This window comes from Dasypus novemcinctus, chromosome 28, assembly GCF_030445035.2.
Source record: "Dasypus novemcinctus isolate mDasNov1 chromosome 28, mDasNov1.1.hap2, whole genome shotgun sequence".
Taxonomy (NCBI): Eukaryota; Metazoa; Chordata; class Mammalia; order Cingulata; family Dasypodidae; genus Dasypus; species Dasypus novemcinctus.
The window spans coordinates 42,454,380-42,474,188 of NC_080700.1; the positions used below are offsets into that span (position 1 = coordinate 42,454,380).

The 19,809-nt window shown below is 57.6% G+C and overlaps 1 protein-coding gene across 1 annotated transcript in view; it reads left to right on the forward strand.

The window, feature by feature from the left end:
• Positions 1-19,809, forward strand: part of SYNJ2 (synaptojanin 2) — a 128,142-nt gene that overhangs the window by 42,466 nt on the left and 65,867 nt on the right. The window contains 3 exon segments of the mRNA XM_058289618.2: positions 5,819-5,902; positions 13,569-13,630; positions 17,532-17,628. Coding sequence (XP_058145601.1) covers positions 5,819-5,902; positions 13,569-13,630; positions 17,532-17,628 — 243 coding nt within the window.

The following is a 19,809-nucleotide window of genomic DNA, read 5'->3' on the forward strand; positions in this document are numbered from 1 at the left end:
AACAAGAACGGCACGTCGCGCCTCTGGCAGCACGGGTTCTCGGCTCAGGGTGCTTTCCAGCCAGGGGTGCCCAGGCGGGGCCCAGTGGCAGTGTCCCGAGCGGCAGCCGCTGGCCCTGGCCAGCCTTGGCGATGAAGTCAGGCCACCGTGCCCAGTGGCAGGGGCCTGGAGGGCGGCAGGCCCTCGTGGCGAGGCCGAGGACTCCTGGAGCGGCGCCGGCAGGACGCCGTTTCCTCACGTCCTCGCAGAGCTGCCCTGGAGGCTCCCCGGCTTGGACGGGGACAGCGTGCCTCTCGCAGGCTTGGAGCCTCAGTGTCCTGCAGGGACCGGCCAGCCCAGCTGAGGGAGCAGCCCCGGGGATGGCTCCTGGGCCTGCGTGGAGGCCGGGTCCCCAGTGGCCCTCTGCTCAGGAGCTGAGGCTCTGAGCGCACCGCGGTCTTGGGAGTGGCAGCCCCTGGTCGACACGTGGAGGCGGCCGACGAGCCAGGTGCCCATGCGTCGTCCTTTGGCAGCTGGAGGCTGAGCTGGCAGCCAGGCTCCCTGGGTTTGGGGGAGCTCTTCGTGGGAAAAGTGCTTCAGAACTAAACTCGCGGGAAGCCGAGAAAGGCAGGTGTTTTCTGCACCGCCCACTTCTGCCATCCCATCACCGGGACCATCTTGGTTTCCAAGGTGACGCACATGACCTGATATTGGATAGCTACGGGTTCTCTGTGCTTTCCATTCTGAGCGCGAGAACATGGCTTTTTTTTTTAAGATTTATTTTTTATTTATTTCCCACCCCCAGTTGTCTGCTCTCTGTGTCCACTCGCTGTGTGATCTTCTGTGACCGCTTCTATCCTTGTCAGCAGCACTGGGAATCTGTGTCTCTTTTGTTGCGTCATCTTGCTGCAGCTCTCCGTGTGTGCGGCACCGTTCCTGGGCAGGCTGCACTTTCTTTCGCACGGGGCGCACTCCTTACGCGTGGGGCTTTTACCCTTAGTGGGAGATGGAGCGCCTTCCCTCATAGGTGTGAGCCTAAGAGGGCACTGGGGTCCCCGGGGAGGGGAGGTTGGATGGGAGAGAAGCAGGTGGTAGGGGGTTCTGGGTCCGCCCAGCTGGGGGTCAGCTCGCATTTGCCTGCAGGACAGCCCAGGTGAGCAGCGGCTTGCACCCTCCTGTCCCTCTCCAGGTCTCCCATCTCTCGAGCCATTTTCCTTTCTTTCCAAGGCAGGCCATGTGTGTATTCTTGTGTGTGTGCCTGCATGTTGTGTGGGTGTCATGTGTGCTTGTGTGCATGTGTGTTTGCTTATGTGTGCTTGCATGCACGTTTGTGTGCATGTTTATGTGCATGCTGTATGCGTGTTTATGTGAGCATGTGTGCAGGTGTATATGCTTGCATCCATGTATGTGCATGCTTATGTGTGCCCATATTTATATGGGCTTGTGTGCATGTGTGTGCTTGCATGCATGCACCTGCATGTTTATGTGTGCATGTGTTTGTGTGCTCTTGCATGCATGTGTGCTTGTATGTACGCCTGTGTGTGCGTGCATGCACACGTGTGTGTTTATATGTACTCGTGAGCACACATGTGTGCTGATGTGCATGTAGGGTGTGCTCAGCTCCACGGTGAGTCATGCCTTGTGGGCTGACTCTGCAGCCGTGACTCACCATGCCGGGAAAACAACCAGACAGTCCCACAGTCTACCTGGCAAAGGAAAGGTAAATATTTGACTGTTGGGTTGCAAGGCCACCGGCCGGTCAGGGAGGGGTCACTGTGCTCGGGCTGGACTGGAGAGCAGAGCCCCTCCCCAGGAAAAGGAAGTTCAGCGGAAGGCCCGGGCGAGGAGCGGAGGCTGCGCCACCGCGTGTGCTGCCACGGGAGCTGCCCGTCCCTCCCACCGCGGCCGCTGCGCTTCTGCTCCGCGCCTCGGGGCTGCAGCCTCGGCCCCCCCCATGCCTGCAGGCGCCCTGCTGCTGGTCTGGCCCCCCTCTCCTTCCCGCTGCCCCGGCCTGCCCGCCTCTCTCTGCCCTCACCACACCCATCGCACAGGGAGCAGCCGTGCTGCTGGTTTCCAGGCAGTTATCGTTCTGCTTGATAATCATCTCAGTTTCCAGCCACACTGTCTCTGGGCCTTTGACGGTGGTGACACATAGACAACCAGCGCACCGGGCTGGTCTGAGGCTCCGGCCCTGTATTAGTCAGCCAAAGGGCGCTGATGCAGAATACCAGAAAGGGTCGCCTAGAGCAACATTGTGCCTGGGAATTTCCTCCTGACAGCCTTCATGTTACTCAAATGTGGCCAGTCTCGAAGCCAAACTCAGCATGTAAATGCAACGCCTTCCCCCCAGCATGGGACATGACACCCGGGGATGAGCCTCCCTGGCACCGAGGGACCACTATCAACTACCAACTGATGATGCAACTGGAAAATGACCTTATATGGAAGGTTCAATGCGGATCAACAGAATATCCCTGTCTACATAAAATAACATGACTTTAAAATGCGGTTTGACCTAAAGTAAGGGGGAAATGGAAAGGAGAAATGAGTTTATATGGCTACGAGTTTCTAAAAAAGAGTCTGGAGGCTGGCAGAAGGATTGCCCTCATGCACAACTGAGCAGAGTCAGAGAGACAGATAAAGCAGATACAACCCCCAGATATTGGTTCCTTTGAGGGCTAAAGAGACCCATGGGAGTTATGGTCATGGCCGATGGGGTTAACTACCAGGTCAGATGGCCCCTCTTTGGAAATGGTGTTTATGTGTGATGAATCTGGACTCAGATGGGATCTTCCTTCATAAGACTTTCATGCTAATGTGCTGGAGGTGCAGTTAATGTTGGGGTTTAAGATATATTTAGGGGATTTGAATCTCTGGACTGACAATGTGATAGCCAGGTCCTGAGCCTCAACAGACTCAAGCACCTACAATCTGATTTATTGGACTTACCACACTCAGCTAAGATGGAGTTGAAGATGGACAACCACCACACCATGGAGCCTAGAGTGATTACAACTGAAAGTGGGAGGATTGCATCCAGCATCCATGTGGAATCTGAGCCTCCTCTTGACATAGAGGTGCAATGGACACAACCAATCCAATGTCCACATAGAAGAGGTGGCATTGGATTGGGAAAAGTGGACATGGTGGCTGATGGGTATGGGGAAAGGCAGGAAGAGATGAGAGGTGGAGGCGTCTTTGGGACATGGAGCTGCCCTGGATGGTGCTTCAGAGGCAATCACTGGACATTGTAAATCCTCACAGGACCCACTGGATGGAATGGAGGAGAGTATGGGCCATGATGTGGACCATTGACTATGAGGTGCAGAGGTGCCCAAAGATGTACTTACCAAATCCAATGGATGTGTCATGATGATGGGAACGAGTGTTGCTGGGGGGGGGGAGAGGTGGGGTGGGGGGGTGGGGTTGAATGGGACCTCACATATATATTTTTAATGTAATATTATTACAAAGTCAATAAAAAAAATAAATAAATAAATAAATAAAAAAAGAAAGGGTCGGTCTGTATAAAGGGTATTTATTTGGGGTAGGAGCTTACAGATACCAGGCCATAAAGCATAAGTTACTTCCCTCCCCAAATGTCTGTTTCCACGTGTTGGAGCAAGATGGCTGCCGACGTCTGTCAGGGCTCAGGCTTCCTGGGTTCCTCCCTTCCAGGGTCTTGCTTTTCTCTGGGTTCTGGGTCCCTTTTTCCCAGGCTTGCGTCTTCCTGGGTTCAAGGTTCCTCTCTTCCCGGGGCTGGCTTCTCTTTTCTCTTTGTGCTGACTTCCTGGGGCTCCAGCTTAAAGCTTCAGCATCAAACTCCAACATCAAAACTCCAACTCAGAAACCCCCAACCCCGTTTTTCACGATGCCCTAACCATAACTCCATTGGCCCAGGTACAGACCAGATTACGAACGTGATCCAATGCCTGTTTTTGGAATTCATAACCATATCAACCTGCCACGGTCCCCGTCGTGTCTCCTGGACAACCATCCTCGGGCACGGCGCGCTCATCACTCCCACGGGGCACAGCCCTGCCGAGCACCTCGTCCAGCACGTTCCCGGGCTGGTACCGCAGGCCGTGCCTCCTGGAGGCGGCCCACGGCCGCCCTCGGCAGTGCCCACTCCCGTGGCCGCCTCGTCCACGGCGGAGCCGCCCTCCTCGCCACCCGTCTTGGCGGGAGTCGTTCTGCCTTGTCGAGGTGGGGAAGAAAAGTGGGCGCCCTGCTTCTTGAGCACCCACCGCGTGCCCTCACCTGCCCCACCGCAAGTCACCGCTGCAGGCACCAGGTGACCGGAAGTCCACCTGGGAAGTGACCCCAGCTGCTCAGCCAGCCGTCCCACTGGCGAATGCGGGCCAGACCCCAGCTGGCCGGACCCCAGCCCCTGTGCCGCGTGCTTCTCTCCCATCCTACCTGCCCGCCCTCAGGGACCCCACGTGCCCTCTGGAGCTTGTATCTGTGAGGTAGGGCATGGCGTCTCCCACGAAGGGTAAAGCCCGTTGTCTCTTGCTCAGAATGGAAAGCACAGAAAATTCATGGCAAGTGTCCGATGAGCAGGTCATGTCCGTCACCTTGGAAACCAGGAAGATGGCCCTGATGATGGGCTGGGACAGCTAGAATATCTCCACGTGAGAGAAGAGGGAAATGGGGGGCGTCTTTCCCTGTCTTTTCCTGGGGGTCTCTGGGGACCACCTCTGGTGTTTTCTACAGCTGGTTCCTTGGAAACTTCAGGAATAACTGGGACTGGTTTTGGGAGGAGCTCTGCTGGCAAGGGTTTGTTCGAGTGAGGGGGAATTGTTACCGGCTTCATTCCTGGGCATTAGGGCGTGCCTTTATACAAAGACGTTACTGATTTGGTTTCTTTCTCGATTACACGGACGTGTGCAGTCACCCAAGCCAGCCTTTTGGAGGTACTTGTTCTCAGTAGTCAGCTCTGCCCCTGGCAGTTCAAACCACACTCTTCTGTTCTTCTGAATCACGTGTAACTCGTTTGCCGCAAGTCAGTACCTGGAAGTCACAACAAGCCTTGCCCCTTTTCCTTGGGGGTGAAGGCTAGAATTGCAGGGCAGAGCCCAGCGCCCAGCTCCTCTCATTCCTGAGGCCGCCAACACACGTGCGCTCGGCGCGTGAGCCGCCCCGCGTGGAAAGCTGCCCCGGGAGGGAGCGGGCGGCTCGACATGGAAAGCACCTGCCCGTCGCCCGGGCCGGCCCTGCCAGGCCAGGGTAGGGTTTCGCAGCTCGAGGGCAGGGCGTCTGGCAGCTGCCGCGGCCCGTTTGACCTCGGAACACCCGCTCGCGCCGCTCCATCCCCCTGAGCCGTGGGGAGCCGGGAGGGGGTGCCCTGGCGAGGCGCGTGGGTTCAGAACTGCGCAGCGCCTCCAAGGCGCGTGCCGTGTGCGGGCTCAGGGGTGCTCGGGGCACCGGGCAGGGCCCAGCGCGGCGTCCGGTCGAGTCTCGGGCGGCATCGGGCACGGGGGCTCTGCGGGGGCTTCTGGATTTGGCTTGTTTCATTAGCTTGGCCATTTGCCCCCATAAAAACAGGGCTCCGAGGAAGGGCCACTTACGCCCACGGCGCGTTGCCCCCCGGTCGGGGATCACTTGGGTTTCCAGGGAGGTCAAGGAGGAGCGGTGTGAACTCCTCGCGGGCTCCCGCAGCCCCCGGGGGCTGGACCCTCGGCCGGCTCTGAGGGGGGTGGGTGGGCCGAGAGGGACCCCAGGGGCGGGGCCTCGGCCAGCGACCGTCCCGCCCGCGGGTGTCGGGTCACAGCGCCGGGTCCGGTTACCAGGCCCTTGGGTTTCACTGAAGAACCTCTCTCCCTCTCTCCCCGCGCAGACGATCTACACGGAGGATGGCGTCTCCTCTTTCGTGCAGATCAGGGGCTCCGTCCCGCTCTTCTGGGAGCAGCCAGGGCTGCAGGTAGGTGACGAGACGGGACGGGCGTGCGCGCCTGCCGCGGGGCCCACCCCCCTCCACGGCGCCGCGCGGGGTGGCCTGTCCCGGCCGGTCGGCGGCGGTGACATCGCGCCTGGCCCTGCCGCTGCCCGCCTGCCCCGGGCCGAGCTGCCCGAGTGGGCGGCTGGCGAGGCGTGCGCGTCTGGTGTTGGAACACGGAGCGTGGACGTGGGCTCGTCGCCGTCATTCCGGCGAGGTCCAGGGAGGCGAAGCCCCTCGTAGACTGGGCAGAATTAGCTAAAGGTGTCCCCTAAGGGCCTCGTCTCCTGAGCGTGGCCCAGGCGTCCCTCGCGTCGTGCCTGCCGGGGAGGGCCGGAGGTCGGGGGTCCGCCAGTCGTGGGGCTCGGCGGGCGGCCGCGGGGAGCCCTGGGGGAGTGGCACAGAACCTGCCCGCGCCTTCTAAGCCCACGGCCTGCTGTCCCCAAGGCCGTGGCGTCCCGTCTCCTGGGAGGGGCGCGGGGGCGGCCCCGGGTTCCAAAATCACGTCTGTCGCCAGGGCGGTGACCCTGTTGAGCGGGCCCCACGCAGGGGCTCCAGGCATGGACACTCGAGGTTCTCGGCACCACCCCAGTCCTTGTGGCCGCGGTGAGGCGCTCATGGGGTCTGGGGGTGTCCGTGGCACCGCGTTCACCCGGGAGCCCTTGGCAAGAGGCGAGCCTCTGCGTCCTCACGGCTGCCGCGGAGCTGCCCTCGACGGTGTGTCCTCGGACGGAGGGAGAGCCGTGAGCGGGGCTGGGGCCCTGAGCTCCGTGGAAAACAAGCGGGCCCTGGGGCCAGCAGCCTTTCCCCTAGAGGGGAGCCCCGAGGCACAGCAGGGGCTTGGGAAGCCGAGGAGGGACCTGGGGGTCTCGGTGTGTGGGAAAGCCCGCAGGAGCTTCCCAAAAGAGTCCCGGCAGCTTCGGTGAGCAGCAGCCCGTAGTTCCTCCCGTTTAAACCGTACAGTTTGGTGGTTTTTGTGTCTTCACGGAGTTGCCATCAGTACACAGCATGGCTTGGCAGAGGAAACACGCAGGAAGCTGGTTTTTGTGTTGCATGTTGACAAAAGGGATGCAGAAGGCACTGCCATTGTGTCTGTGTCCTCAGGAAGACTCAGGACACGCTCCCTGCAGTTTTTCGGATCAGGCAGCTGTGCTTCTAACACAAGGCTTCTTAGCCTTTTTAGTTCCATGGACCCCTTTGCCAGTCAGGTGAAAACCACGGACCCCTTCTCAGAATGTAGTGCAGGGGTTCTGAACCAGGGGACCGCAGACCCCCAAGGGGTCCATGGAAATATTTCAGGAGCTGTAATTTTAGGGCATTTTCGTCACTCCTCAAAACCCTGTGCCGTCAGCGGCCACTCCTCGCTCCCCGGCAGCCACCAGGGCTGCCCGCGCCAGACCTGCCGGGAGAGGTTTTGCAGCTCGATGCCCTTCGCGTTTGGGGGTCCCCTCCAGAGCCCCTCGAGCGCTGCGCTGAGAGGAGGGAAGGGCGTAGGTCCAACGAGTACACGGAAGGAACCAGGGACGCCTGGGGAGCTCCACGCAGAAGCGTGTGAGGGAGCCACGCATTTGGGGGCCGGCCGTGCTCGAGGCCACAATCGGGAAAGCCCTTTAAGTGTGTCCACCGTCCCTCGCCCGCTCAGGGGCCCTCCTCAGGGCACCGGGCACTCGGGCAAACACCGGCCTCCAGCAGGCTTGGGCCGCTCCGGGCGGACCTGGCCGGCCCCGGGGACTGCTTCGCGGTTTTCCAGGGGGCCCCAGGGGAGGGCGAGACCTTCTCCCCCTGACCTGCCCGTCCACTCTGGGGCCTGTCTCACGGCCCCACCCTCTGCCCAGCTTCTCTCCCGTGTCTCAGGCCCTGGGCTCCCTCCTCGGAAAATACAGTTTCCGTTTGGCTCCTCCCGGGGCTCCCCGGCTCGGCCACTGGCCCCGCCCCAGAGCCCGCCTCCCCTAAGCCCCCTGGTCCCTGGTCGCTGGATCGCCTTTTCGATTCCTAACGTTTGTGTCTCAAGTCGCCAAGTTTTCTTGAAAGTGAGTTTGTGAAGCTGTGATGTTGATGGATCTTACTGAGGATTTGCTGAGGATAAGCCGTGTTTGCCCTGTCCGTTCCATGCCTGATCAAAGAAACACTGTGTAGCTGTCACAGGGGACAGGGAGGGGACATCCAAATGGGCTCTGTGTTTGTTTCCCTCGGAGACAAGCAGAGGGTCGATTCTGGCAGTTTCTCTCCAGTTTGAAACGTGCCCACTTCCTTCTTCGCTTGGTGAACGTACAGGGGCTCCTGGTTTCCAGCTTGCATTTTAAGCACCTTGCGCCTTCGTGAGACTCTGTGGGCTCTGCCCGGGATGCGAAGGGCGGGGGGGCCGTGGGGTGATAACTGACGTGTTTTCATGGAAACGGCGCCATCCTCACACACTCCCGGGCCCAGCTCCGCTTCCGCGACCACAGACCTTCAGCAGCTTCAACCTCCCCGCAGCAACAGGATTTGTAGTTTGTGCAGCCAGCGGACGTGGGACCCTTCCAGTGCCTCGCTCCCCTGTGCCTCTGCCGGCCGCTTCTGTCTTGTCCGTCTGCTGTTCCCTGCGTGTCACACTCCTCTCCCCTAACCTGCGGGAGCCACACCCTGCCAGCCACGGTGGGCGCCGTCCTGCAGCACCTCCCGCCAGTCGCCAGGAGGGTGCGCAGTACACGGCCCCCCTGCGTGCCGCTGCGCCTGCAGCCGCCTCTTTCCCCAAGACCACCCCGAGCCCCCTGACGCGGCACCGTCCGCGCTTATTTGTACCTTTCCTTGTTCTGAAAAGGACGTGAGACGGCTCTTAGCACAGCAGTTTCAAAAATACCTGAGCAAATAAGAGCAAGAAGTGCTCACGGCGAGGAGGCATCTCCAGCGGTGAGGGCGGCTCACACAGTGCCGTGCCAAGGGCCTGCGGACTGCGCGGAGCGAGCTTCCCAGCGGCCGACGCGGGAGGAAACAAGATCGGCAGGCGGTTTATCATGGTGGTACAGGCGATAGGCCGCGAAGCTGTTACGCAGACGCTGGCTCAAGTTCAGGTTCCGGTTCCCCCACTTTTACCACTGATGCACTCTTGCCTTTGCTAAGCCTTAGTTTATTTACACTTGTGCAAAAGGGAATTAAAGCCCACTTCAGAAGTACAGAGGGAATTAAACACGATAACGTCTATTGGAACTTAGCACAGTACCTTTCTAATGCAACTTGGTTTTTCTCTCTCAGATGCTGTGATTTATATACTAATAACACCAGCTACGATTTGAGTATGTCCAAGATTCTGGTTCTTGGCCAGGGGTCCACGGACCCCCAAGGGATCCATGGAATGATTTCACGGGGTCCGTGAGCTTGAATTGAAAAATATCAACTTATCTTTTTCTCTCTGACCTCTAACTGAAATCTAGCATTTCCTTCATTTATGGATTGAAGCAATAAATAAATTGCAGTAGTGTTCACCTGACTGGCAAAGGGGTCCATGGAACAAAAAAGGTTACGCTCCCCTGCTGCAGGGGCAGAGTGCTTACGACGCTCAACGCCGGCCTGTCTTTAAATTTTAGGATCGTGCAAAATTACGTTTTACAACTTCCCCTTCATTTCAATACCTGATAACCTCTTGTGGTTCTGTACCTGCTCACATGGGCATTTTTGGCAAACATTTAGAAATTCGCGTTTTCCCACGTGTGATTTTTTGAAATAAGCAACATCTGTAATGGGACATGAAATACACACTGCTGTAATTTATTGAAGACCTTCCGAAGTGAAGGAAATGCTAGATTTCAGTTCGAGGGCAGAGAAAATGAAGATGATAAATTGTTTTTTTTCCAGTTCAAGCCCACAGAGCCCCTGAAATCTTTCCTTGGACCCCTTGGGGGTCTGCGGGCCCCTGGTTCAGAACCCCTGCACCACATTCTGAGAAGGGGTCCGTGGTTTTCACCTGACTGGCAAAGGGGTCCGTGGAACTAAAAAGGTTAAGAAGCCAGCTGCCTGATCCGAAAAACTGCAGGGAGCATGTCCTGAGTCTTCCTGAGGACACAGACGCGATGGCAGGGCCTTCTGCATCCCTTTTGTCAACACGCAACACAAAAACCAGCTTCCTGGGTGTTTCCTCTGCCAAGCCATGCTGCGTACTAATGGCAAGTCAACAATCTGGGCAAGGCAATGTATTCTTCCCCCAACATGCATCGAGCATCTGCCGGGAATATGCTGGGCACCAGGGGTGAGATACACAGCTGCTGCCTTCCAGGAAGAGGGGCAGGGGTGTGACGACACTACGGGCTCAGAGCCGTGATGGAGGAAGGCTGCGGTCAGTGGGCGGCTCTCAGGAAGGGCAGCTCGCCCAGGCGAGGGGCCAGGGGAGTAGGGCAGGCTGCCTTCAGGGTTCTTTTGAACCCATTGGGAGGAGGGAGCACGGGTGCAGGCACTGTCACGCCAGAGATGACGGCACATCCAGAGAGCTGCACTGGCGTGGAGTCGGGACCTGCGGGCTCGTGGTGGGAGGTGGTGCCGGGAGAGAGGCGGGCAGGGACCAGGCCAGACAGGCTCTGTGGGTCACGCTGAGGGTTCAGATTTTATCCCAGGAGCCACTCCAGTGCTGCCCCAGTTTTGCTGCAGGTTAGAATCACCTGGGGAGCTTCTAAGAGTCCCGATACCCAGGTCCTGTACTGTGCCAGCTAAAACAGAGTGTCTGCCACTCGTGTCCAGTAATCTAGTGTCATCTCTATAAACTGAAGGAGAGAGGGATTGAGAGGCGACTGCTAAGGGGTGGGGGCTTTTCTTTTTGGCACAGTGAAAATGCTCTACTACTGGTTGCGATGATGAATGCACAACTCTGGTTATACCAAAAGCCATTGCATGTTCACTTTTTTTTTATTATTATTATTTTTAAAGGTATATTTTTTATTTATTTCTCTCCCCTTCCACCCATCGTCTACTCTCTCTGTCCATTCACTGTGTGCTCTTCTGTGTCCGCTTGCATCCTCTTGTCGTGCAGCACCATGAAACTGTGTCGCTTTTTTTGTTGCGTCATCTTGTTGCGTCAGCTCTCTGCGTGGGCGGTGCCAGTCCTGGGTGGTCTGCGCTTTTTTTTGCGTGGCGCGGCTCTCCTTGCGGGGTGCATTCCTGGCATGTGGGGCACCCCTACGCAGGGGACGCCCCTGCGTGGCAGGGCACTCCTTGCACGCATCAGCACTGCGCATGGGCCAGCTCCACACAGGTCAGGAGGCCCGGGGTTTGAACCCTGGACCCTCCTTATGGTAGGCGGACGCCCTATCAGTAGAGGCACAGCCGCTTCCCTGCATGATCATTTTAGATGGATTGTGTGGTGTGTGGATGTCTTGATAAAATTGCTTTTTTAAAAAGCCGTTGGGGTGGAAGCGAGGCAGCAGTATCTCTTGAAGCCCGTAAGTGACCGAGACGTGTAGCCGAGCTTGGGATCGGCTCAGTGGGTGTGAGCTGGTAACCTAGGCTTGGGGGGGTCAGTGGGGGGCCACGGGGAGCCTTGACTTGTAGTGTTTGCCCCTGCTGGGGTGTCAGCTCCCCTCTGGAGGGTGCTGAGCTTGGGGCTGGGAAATCCTGCAGCTTGGGGGCCTGTTGGGGCCGACTTCCTCCCCCACCGAAGGGTCTCGAGGGCGGGTGATGAGGTTAGACGGAAGCCAGGGGAGGGATGGGAAAGAGGCCCCATGAGATGGTCACGGGTAGGGGCGGAAAGTGGGGTGCTGTCCTGTCAGCTGGGAAGACAGTGACGGCCCCGACTGCAGGCTGGAGCTGTTCTCCTCCTCCAGCCTGCAGGGGCTGAAAGGTTCTTGGGGTCGAGTGTCTGGCAGTTCCCTCGTGAGGCCGTGATGAGGGCAGGGAAAGCAAGGGACGCCTCGTTCCTCTCAGGGTGTCACACCTGGAAGCACGGGGTCCATCTGCTCTTCATTGTGATGTGGGTTTTGATCACAGGCCAAGGTGCTGTCCAGTGTCCCCACTTGTAGCTAATGTTTTCCTTTGTGACTAATAAGTAGCCTGTGGGGACACCTGGAGACAATGTAGGTGTCCTGCTCGTCTGATGTCCCCTTGAGAGTTACCGTCACCTGATGACTTTTGCCTGTACAATTCTTTACTAGGATGGTTGTAAAATAATGATTTTCCACCACTTCCTCCATGTTTATCAGTCAGTATTCTGTTGAAAGAAGGAGCCATCCCTTTGCCTGTACCCCAAGAATCACCCACCCACCCATCTCCATCCACCCATCTCCATTCACCCATCTCCATCTGCCCACCCATCTCCATCCCTCTCCATCCATCCATCTCCATCCACCCATCTCCATCCATCCATCTCCTTCCGCCCATCTCCATCTGCCCACCCATCTCCATCCCTCTCCATCCACCCATCTCCATCCACCCATCTCCATCCATCCATCTCCTTCCGCCCATCTCCATCTGCCCACCCATCTCCATCCATCTCCATCCACCCCTCTCCATCCACCCATCTCCATCCACCCATCTCCATCTGCCCACCCATCTCCATCCCTCTCCATCCATCCATCTCCATCCACCCATCTCCATCCATCCATCTCCTTCCGCCCATCTCCATCTGCCCACCCATCTCCATCCATCTCCATCCACCCCTCTCCATCTACCCATCTTCATCCACCCATCTCCACCCACCCACCCATCTCCATCTACCCATCTCCATCCCTCTCCATCCACCCATCTCCATCCACCCATCTCCATCCATCCATCTCCATCCACCCCTCTCAATCTACCCATCACCATCCACCCATCTCCATCTGCCCACCCATCTCCACCCATCTCTATCCGCCCATCTCCATCTGCCCACCCATCTCCACCCATCTCTATCTGCCCATCTCCATCTGCCCACCCATCTCCATCCACCCATCTCCATCTGCCCACCCATCTCCACCCATCTCTATCTGCCCATCTCCATCTGCCTACCCATCTCCATCCACCCATCTCCACCCATCTCTATTCACCCATCTCCATTCATCTCCACCCATGTCCATCCACCCATCTCCATCCAACTTCATCCACGCATCCATTCGTACAGACTCTTGGATTCCTATTTTATTCATCCGGTTATAATCCATTACTATCTTTATGTAGTTTGATTCTCAAGTTGTCCCAGATTTGGCTAATAAGAACTCTTCAGACTGGCTCTAGTAACAATATGTATTTTTCAGTTTGTTTTAAAAATTGTTTGGTGCTAAAGAGGTAGTTCTAAAAAAAAATACAGCAAATTAGGCGATTACGATAACGCGGGTTTCAGGGGCGGTGGGTTCCGTGGAGGCGTGGAGGAGGCTGTGGGGTGGTGTCTCCCTCGCTGGCTGGGCTGCACCTCCGCGCCGTGGGAGGATTTGGGGGTCTGACATCGGCCTCGTGGCATCATCCTGGAAACGTCCCTTCTGTCTGCGGAAGAATTCCAGCTGACGTTCGCGCTGCAGGGAGCAGTGGGCGGCGCAGAGCTGTACGTGAGGCTCAGGGCTGAGCTGAGTCCTCCGCCGGCAGAGGCCTGGCCTGGCCGTGGAGGTGGCGTGACAGCTGCAGCACGCGGCGGCCTGGCGGGAGCGGTTGAGCCCAGGAGAGCGCCGCATCCCGCTTCCTGCAGCGGGAAGAATCACGCGCCTCTTTCCCCTCCCGGCAGGTTGGCTCCCACCATCTGAAGCTCAGCAGAGGCCTGGAGGCCAGTGCACCTGCTTTCGACAGGTAAGGCTCTTGGACACCGTCTCAGCCATGCTCCTGGGCGTGTCCTTCCTTCAGTGGACTCTACCGGGAAGTGCAGGCCACCAGTCCTGCCTCCAGGCCTTCTGTCACTTTGGTCCCTTGTGCCAGGAGTGAGTGGGGAAAACAGGCATTTTACTTGTGCTCCGGTTTCCCTGAAGGTTAAATGAATGTCCAGGTAACACTCTGCAATTATTAGATCCCACCAGATCCTTCTAACAAGAACGCTTCATCAGCGTGTCCTGGTTAATAAGAGGTCACCTACCATGCAGGACGTTGGTAGCTGTTTTAGAATCAATACACCTTCTCAGGCTTAGCTAGTGAACAGCACAGGAGGGTGGAAAGTAAGAAAGTGAGGGCTCCCGCTTGTGTTAGTTCCAAGGCTGCTGAAACCCACGCCGTGCAGGGGGCTGGCGAAATGAGTCGAGGGGCTCCCGGCGTCGGAGGCTGGGCGGCTTGCCGGCTCCCCTGGGCTGGTGTCGTCTGGCGGCTGGGGGTCTCGGAGAGCCCATGGCTTTGCCGTCACAGGGCGGCATGTGGTGGCAGCTGCTCCTTTCTCGTCCAGTTTCTGCTGCCTTCCAGAGCTTGCGGCTGCTCCGGTGACTTCTCCTTCCATGTCCAGTTTCCTTGCTCTAATGAATTAAAGGCCACGCTCAGACCAGGGACCTGAGCGGGCCTTCTTGGGGGGACACTGCTCGCTCCCCAACGCCTCTCCTGCAGATCCTTGCCGCTAGTTTATGTATCATCGTAAAAATGATTTGACCTGTAGTTCACTTTTTAAAAACACAATTGAATCATAACATTCTGTTCTCCAACTGGCTTTGGAGAAAACTTTGTAAGCCATACTGGTACTAAGAGGTACCTGAATTGGTCAAGCAGTTCCTCCAGCAGCTCCTAAAAAGACTTTAATCTCAATACTGACTTTTAAAGTTACCTTACTGAGTGTAATAAAAATTCTCAAAAGTAATTTTTTAAAGCATCTACCTGAGACCTGACACTTCGTTTGTATTTAAGGTTTGCTGAGCATCCTTGTTTCACAGTCACAGGTGACATACGCCTGGCTGCTTGCTCCCAGTCACACGATACAAGCCATCGGCCTTTACGTAGTTTAGAGCATGTCGGCGGAGAAACCGTTGCCTCTCTCTCATACTGTTAATGTGTCCACAGCCTAACGCATATGGAATTCTTGGATCTACATCAGATGCTCTTAGCCAATAGGAAGCACATAACTGAAAATGAAAGTCACCCCGAGCTGAGCCGGAATGAGAGGCGGTGGCTGGTTTCAAAAGCACTTGCAGCTTAATGAGCTTTAAAACATTACCTTGACTATTTTAAGCACATGATATAGAGTTCAGTGTTCTCAGCTGTGGTCTTGCATGGTGTGTGTGTGTGTGTGTGTGTGTGTGTGCGTTTATACCCAAGGAAGAAGACCTCGCTTTACTCCTGAGCACCCCAAAGCTCTCCTGCGCCTTGGGAAGTGTCCCCAAATCTAGAGTAAACGTCCAGCTCTTCTGAAAAATCTGGAACCACTCTGTGGGACCAGGGGCCCTTTCAGTGCTTAAGATGTCTTGGAGGAGCCGCCTCCGTTCTGCTTTCTAACCACGAAGCGGGACCAGCTGTGCCTCCGTCCCTGGACGGGAGAGTTCCGTCCTGGTTGTTGCTAGGGCAGCGTTTGAGCGTGGGCACGCGCGTTTGTCTGGTAGACCCTGGGCCGTGATGTGGGATTCCGTGACGCGTGGCTGCTGTTGACGCTTTTCTTAAAGATTTATTTTTATTTTTCTCTCCCCTTCCCCCCCGCCCCAGTTGTCTGCTCTCTGTGTCCTGGCCGCACCGGGCTCTAAAGCCACGCGGCTCCCCTGGGGAGGGTGGCACAGGCCGCCTTCCAGAAGCAGGATGCCGGGGGGCCTGGCTCACCCTGAGGAGGCCAGCCCCGGGGAACCCAAATTCAAACCGCCCGCTTCAGAATCCATCCCATCGCTGCTCCGTGATGCCATCCCTCGAAGTTAGCTGAGCGCGCGCTTTTGTTCCTTATTGACTAAAAATGGTTCTTTTTAAAAAATTAAATTAAAATTTATAAAAGAAATAAGCAGCCCTTGTAGAAATTTGAAAAACACCAACATGTTTAATGAAGAAAAGATTTTAAAATTACATGCAGTTCCACTGTTTTTAACATCATGGTTAAAAACAGCCCCTTTCCTATATTTAGGCACAGAGAGGGCACTGTGAAATTACAGCTTTACATCTGCTCTTTTCGTTAGATCTTAAACATCTCCCTATGTTAAAAAAAAGAAAAAAACCGCTGCTTCAAAGTCTTCTATTAATAACATTATTAAAATGGCAACATTACTTGTGAAAAACTGGTGATAAATGATAACTGTTAGAGTCTATCCCTTAAAATTTCAACACGTTGAAAATGTAATAGGATGTTTATTTGTATCTCTCTATATTTTTGAAATATTCTGTTAAAGGAATATTTTCCTAAAGTCTGAAAGTTTTGGTTAAGCATAGAGAAACGCGACACTTAGGTGAAAGTTGGGGGGCTGGGCTGGATGGCTCTTCTCCCAGGGTTTTCCTAGTCCTGAGAAGGACAGGTGTGCACCAAGGGAAGTGAGAGGCCAGGTTCAGGGACACGTGCATGGCACTGAAGGCTGCGTTGCTGAAAGGTCCAACGAGCAGTTCTGATGTAACAATGCTGCTTCAGATCAAGGTCTGCATAGCATTTGTCTGGTAGCTGATTGGAAGGCTGGACGGTTGTTCTCACACCCTGCCCGAGATGCAGGCATACCGTGGCACACTTGACCTTGCCCGAGATGCAGGCACGCCATGGCATACTTGGCCCTGCCCGAGATGCAGGCACGCCGTGGCACACTTGGCCCTGCCCGAGATGCAGGCACGCCGTGGCACACTTGGCCCTGCCCGAGATGCAGGCACACCGTGGCACACTTGGCCCTGCCCGAGATGCAGGCACGCCGTGGCACACTTGGCCCTGCCCGAGATGCAGGCACGCCGTGGCACACTTGGCCCTGCCCGAGATGCAGGCACGCCGTGGCACACTTGGCCCTGCCCGAGATGCAGGCACGCCGTGGCACACTTGGCCCTGCCCGAGATGCAGGCACGCCGTGGCACACTTGGCCCTGCCCGAGATGCAGGCACACCGTGGCACACTTGGCCCTGCCCGAGATGCAGGCACGCCATGGCACACTTGGCCCTGCCCGAGATGCAGGCACGCCATGGCACACTTGACCCTGCCCATGATTTTGGCACACCGTGACACACTTGGCCCTGCCTGAGATGCAGCCACGCCGTGGCACACTTGGCTCTGCCCGAGATGCAGCCACTCTGTGGCACACTTGACCCTGCCCGTGATGCAGCCACGCCGTGGCACACTTGGCTCTGCCTGAGATGCAGCCACGCTGTGGCACACTTGGCCCTGCCCGAGATGCAGGCACGCCGTGGCACACTTGACCTGCCCGAGATGCAAACATGCCGTGGCACACTTGGCTCTGCCCGAGATGCAGGCACACCGTGGCACACTTGACCTGCCCGAGATGCAGCCACGCTGTGGCACACTTGACCTGCCCGAGATGCAAACATGCCGTGGCACACTTGGCCCTGCCCGTGATGCAGCCACGCTGTGGCACACTTGGCCCTGCCCGAGATGCAGGCACGCTGTGGCACACTTGGCCCTGCCCGAGATGCAGGCACGCTGTGGCACACTTGGCCCTGCCCGAGATGCAGGCACGCCGTGGCACACCTGGCCCCGACAGCAGTGGTGAAAGAGCACTGATGGTGGCCGGGAGGGGGTCTCTCTCACCCGTGGGGGGTGGGGAGGGGCTCGGTCTGAGTCGTGGTGACAGGTGCGTGGTGCTGCGCGCTGCCGTTGCAGGCACATGGTGCTTCTGAAGGAGCAGTACGGGAAGCAAGTGGTCGTGAACCTGCTGGGGGGCCGAGGCGGTGAGGAGGTACTCAACAGAGCCTTCAAGGTAAGTGCCTGCCCCTGGGGGCCGGGGGGGCCGGGGGCATGGGCCGCTGACCAGGACTGCTGGCGTGAGGCTTGGGAGCTGCTTTTCACCAGCGGTCAGCCAGGTAACTCAGCACCGGCCAGTCCAGTACCTCACCTGCACTCGGCCAGGTAACTCAGCAGTGGTCATCCAGGTAATGCAGTAGTGCTCCAGCAGGTAACTCAGCAGGGTCATCCAGGTAACTCAAAAGCAGTTAGAGTTAACTTGGCAGTGCTCAGCCAGGTAATTCAGCAGTGTTCCAGCAGGTAACTCAGCAGCGGTCACCCAGGTAACTCAGCAGCGCTCCAGCAGCAGCAGTTAGAGTTAACATAGCAGCGGTTGGCCAGGTAACTCATCAGTGGTTAGAGTTAACTCAGCAGCAGTTAGAGGTAACTCGGCAGCGGTTAGAGGTAACTCAACGGCGCTCAGCCAGGTAACTTGGCAGCAGTTAGAGGTAACTCAGCGGCACTCAGCCAAGTAACTGCAGTGGTTAGAGGTAACTTGGCAGCAGTTAGAGGTAACTCAGCAGAGCTCAGCCAGGTTAACTCGGCAGTGGTTAGAGTTAACTCAGCAGTGGTTAGAGGTAACTTGGCGGCGGTTAGAGGTAACTCAGCGGCGCTCAGCCAGGTAACTCAGCAGTGGTTAGAGTTAACTCAGCAGTGGTTAGTGTTACCTCGGCAGCGCTCAGCCAGGTAATTCGGCGGCAGTTAGAGGTAACTCAGCGGAGCTCAGCCAGGTAACTCGGCGGCCACGCCCGGGCCCCTGCTGTGGTCACTGTAAGGTCTCTGGGCCGTGGCAGAAGCCGCTGTGTTTCTCCCGGGCACTCCCCGGGGCCCTTCCCGCGGCTCCTGGCGATTCCTTCTCCACCCAGAGAAGGAGAAAGGGAGCCCCTCCCGGAGTGTCACCCACACATTTCCCCCCGCCCCCGACCCCCAGGGAGCCCCACTGCCCCCCCTCCAGGTCCGGCTCAGGAGCTCCCGCCCCTCCGGGCAGGCTCACGTGGAAGCCACCGTGGAAAGCCTGGGCTCCGTGGACGGGGGAAACTGAGGCAGCAGCTGGTGCCAGTGCCCTAACTCTGCCCTGTGCCTCCCCGTCACCCTGCAGAGCCCCACTCTGGTGAAAACGGGGTTCTCCCTGTTCTCCCCCTGCTGACTTAGCGGCATTAAAGCTTCCCTTGGGCTGCCCTGGACCCTGCTTCCCGTGCAGAGCCCCCGGTGGGCGCCCCGAGGCTCCCAATGGACCCCTGCAGAGCAGAGCCAGGGGAACCCTGGGCAGAGTTAGGGTGCCCGACGCCAGCTGCTGCCTCAGTTTCCCCCATCCACGGAGCCCGGGCTTCCCATGTGTCTTCGTTTCCTGAAAGAAAACCACGACATAAAAAGCCGCAGAGCAACCCATGGTGGCCTCCACGCCCCCTGCTTAACAGAGAAGAGCCCTGGGTGGTTCGATGCCCCAGGAAACCCCTCGTGACGGGGACAGCTGAAGCCTGGGCTCCCCTCAGGAAGAAGGGCCCCCTCGGAGGCGTCTGCAGCTGCCCTGATCCCGGCCGGGGCGGCCGAGGCCGGCCGGGCAGTGCCCGGTGCTTAGGAGAGCCGTGGGCTCCTGGCAGGGGCTTTCGGCCGCCACCGGTCCTATCTGGCCAGCTGTGCTGTGCCTGCTTGGCTCGTTGCTCTTAGCCACAAGCTCAAGGATTGCGTCTCCCACCCATCTCGGCAGCGATGCTGCTTTTTATTTTAAGCAAGAAAAATAAACCCCAAGGTTGTCTCTCCCCTTCGTGCCTCGAGTTACGGGAAAGGCCGCCTGCCAGGGCGGGAGGGGCAGTGCCTCGTGGCACAGGGCGAGGGCCGGAGGCCAGGACGCCGTGGCGGAACTCGGGGCGCCTGGTCGTCACGGGGGCCCGGCCCCTCATGCCCGGAGAGGACCTCGACTGGCCGCTGCTGTGCCACCGGCCGGTGACCCGCTGCTGACGGTCCACAGCTAGGCGGGGCGTGAGCTCGAGAAGGCGAGCAGCCACGCGCAAGCACGTTTAGTCCAGGTGGCTGCTTTCTCATGCAAGACCTCGGCCACGGAAGCCACGGGTTGATCCACGTCCCAGCTTACTGTGGACGGGCCCTTTGAGTAGCATTGGACCCATCACCCAAGTTCTCTTGGTCCTTTGATGTCATG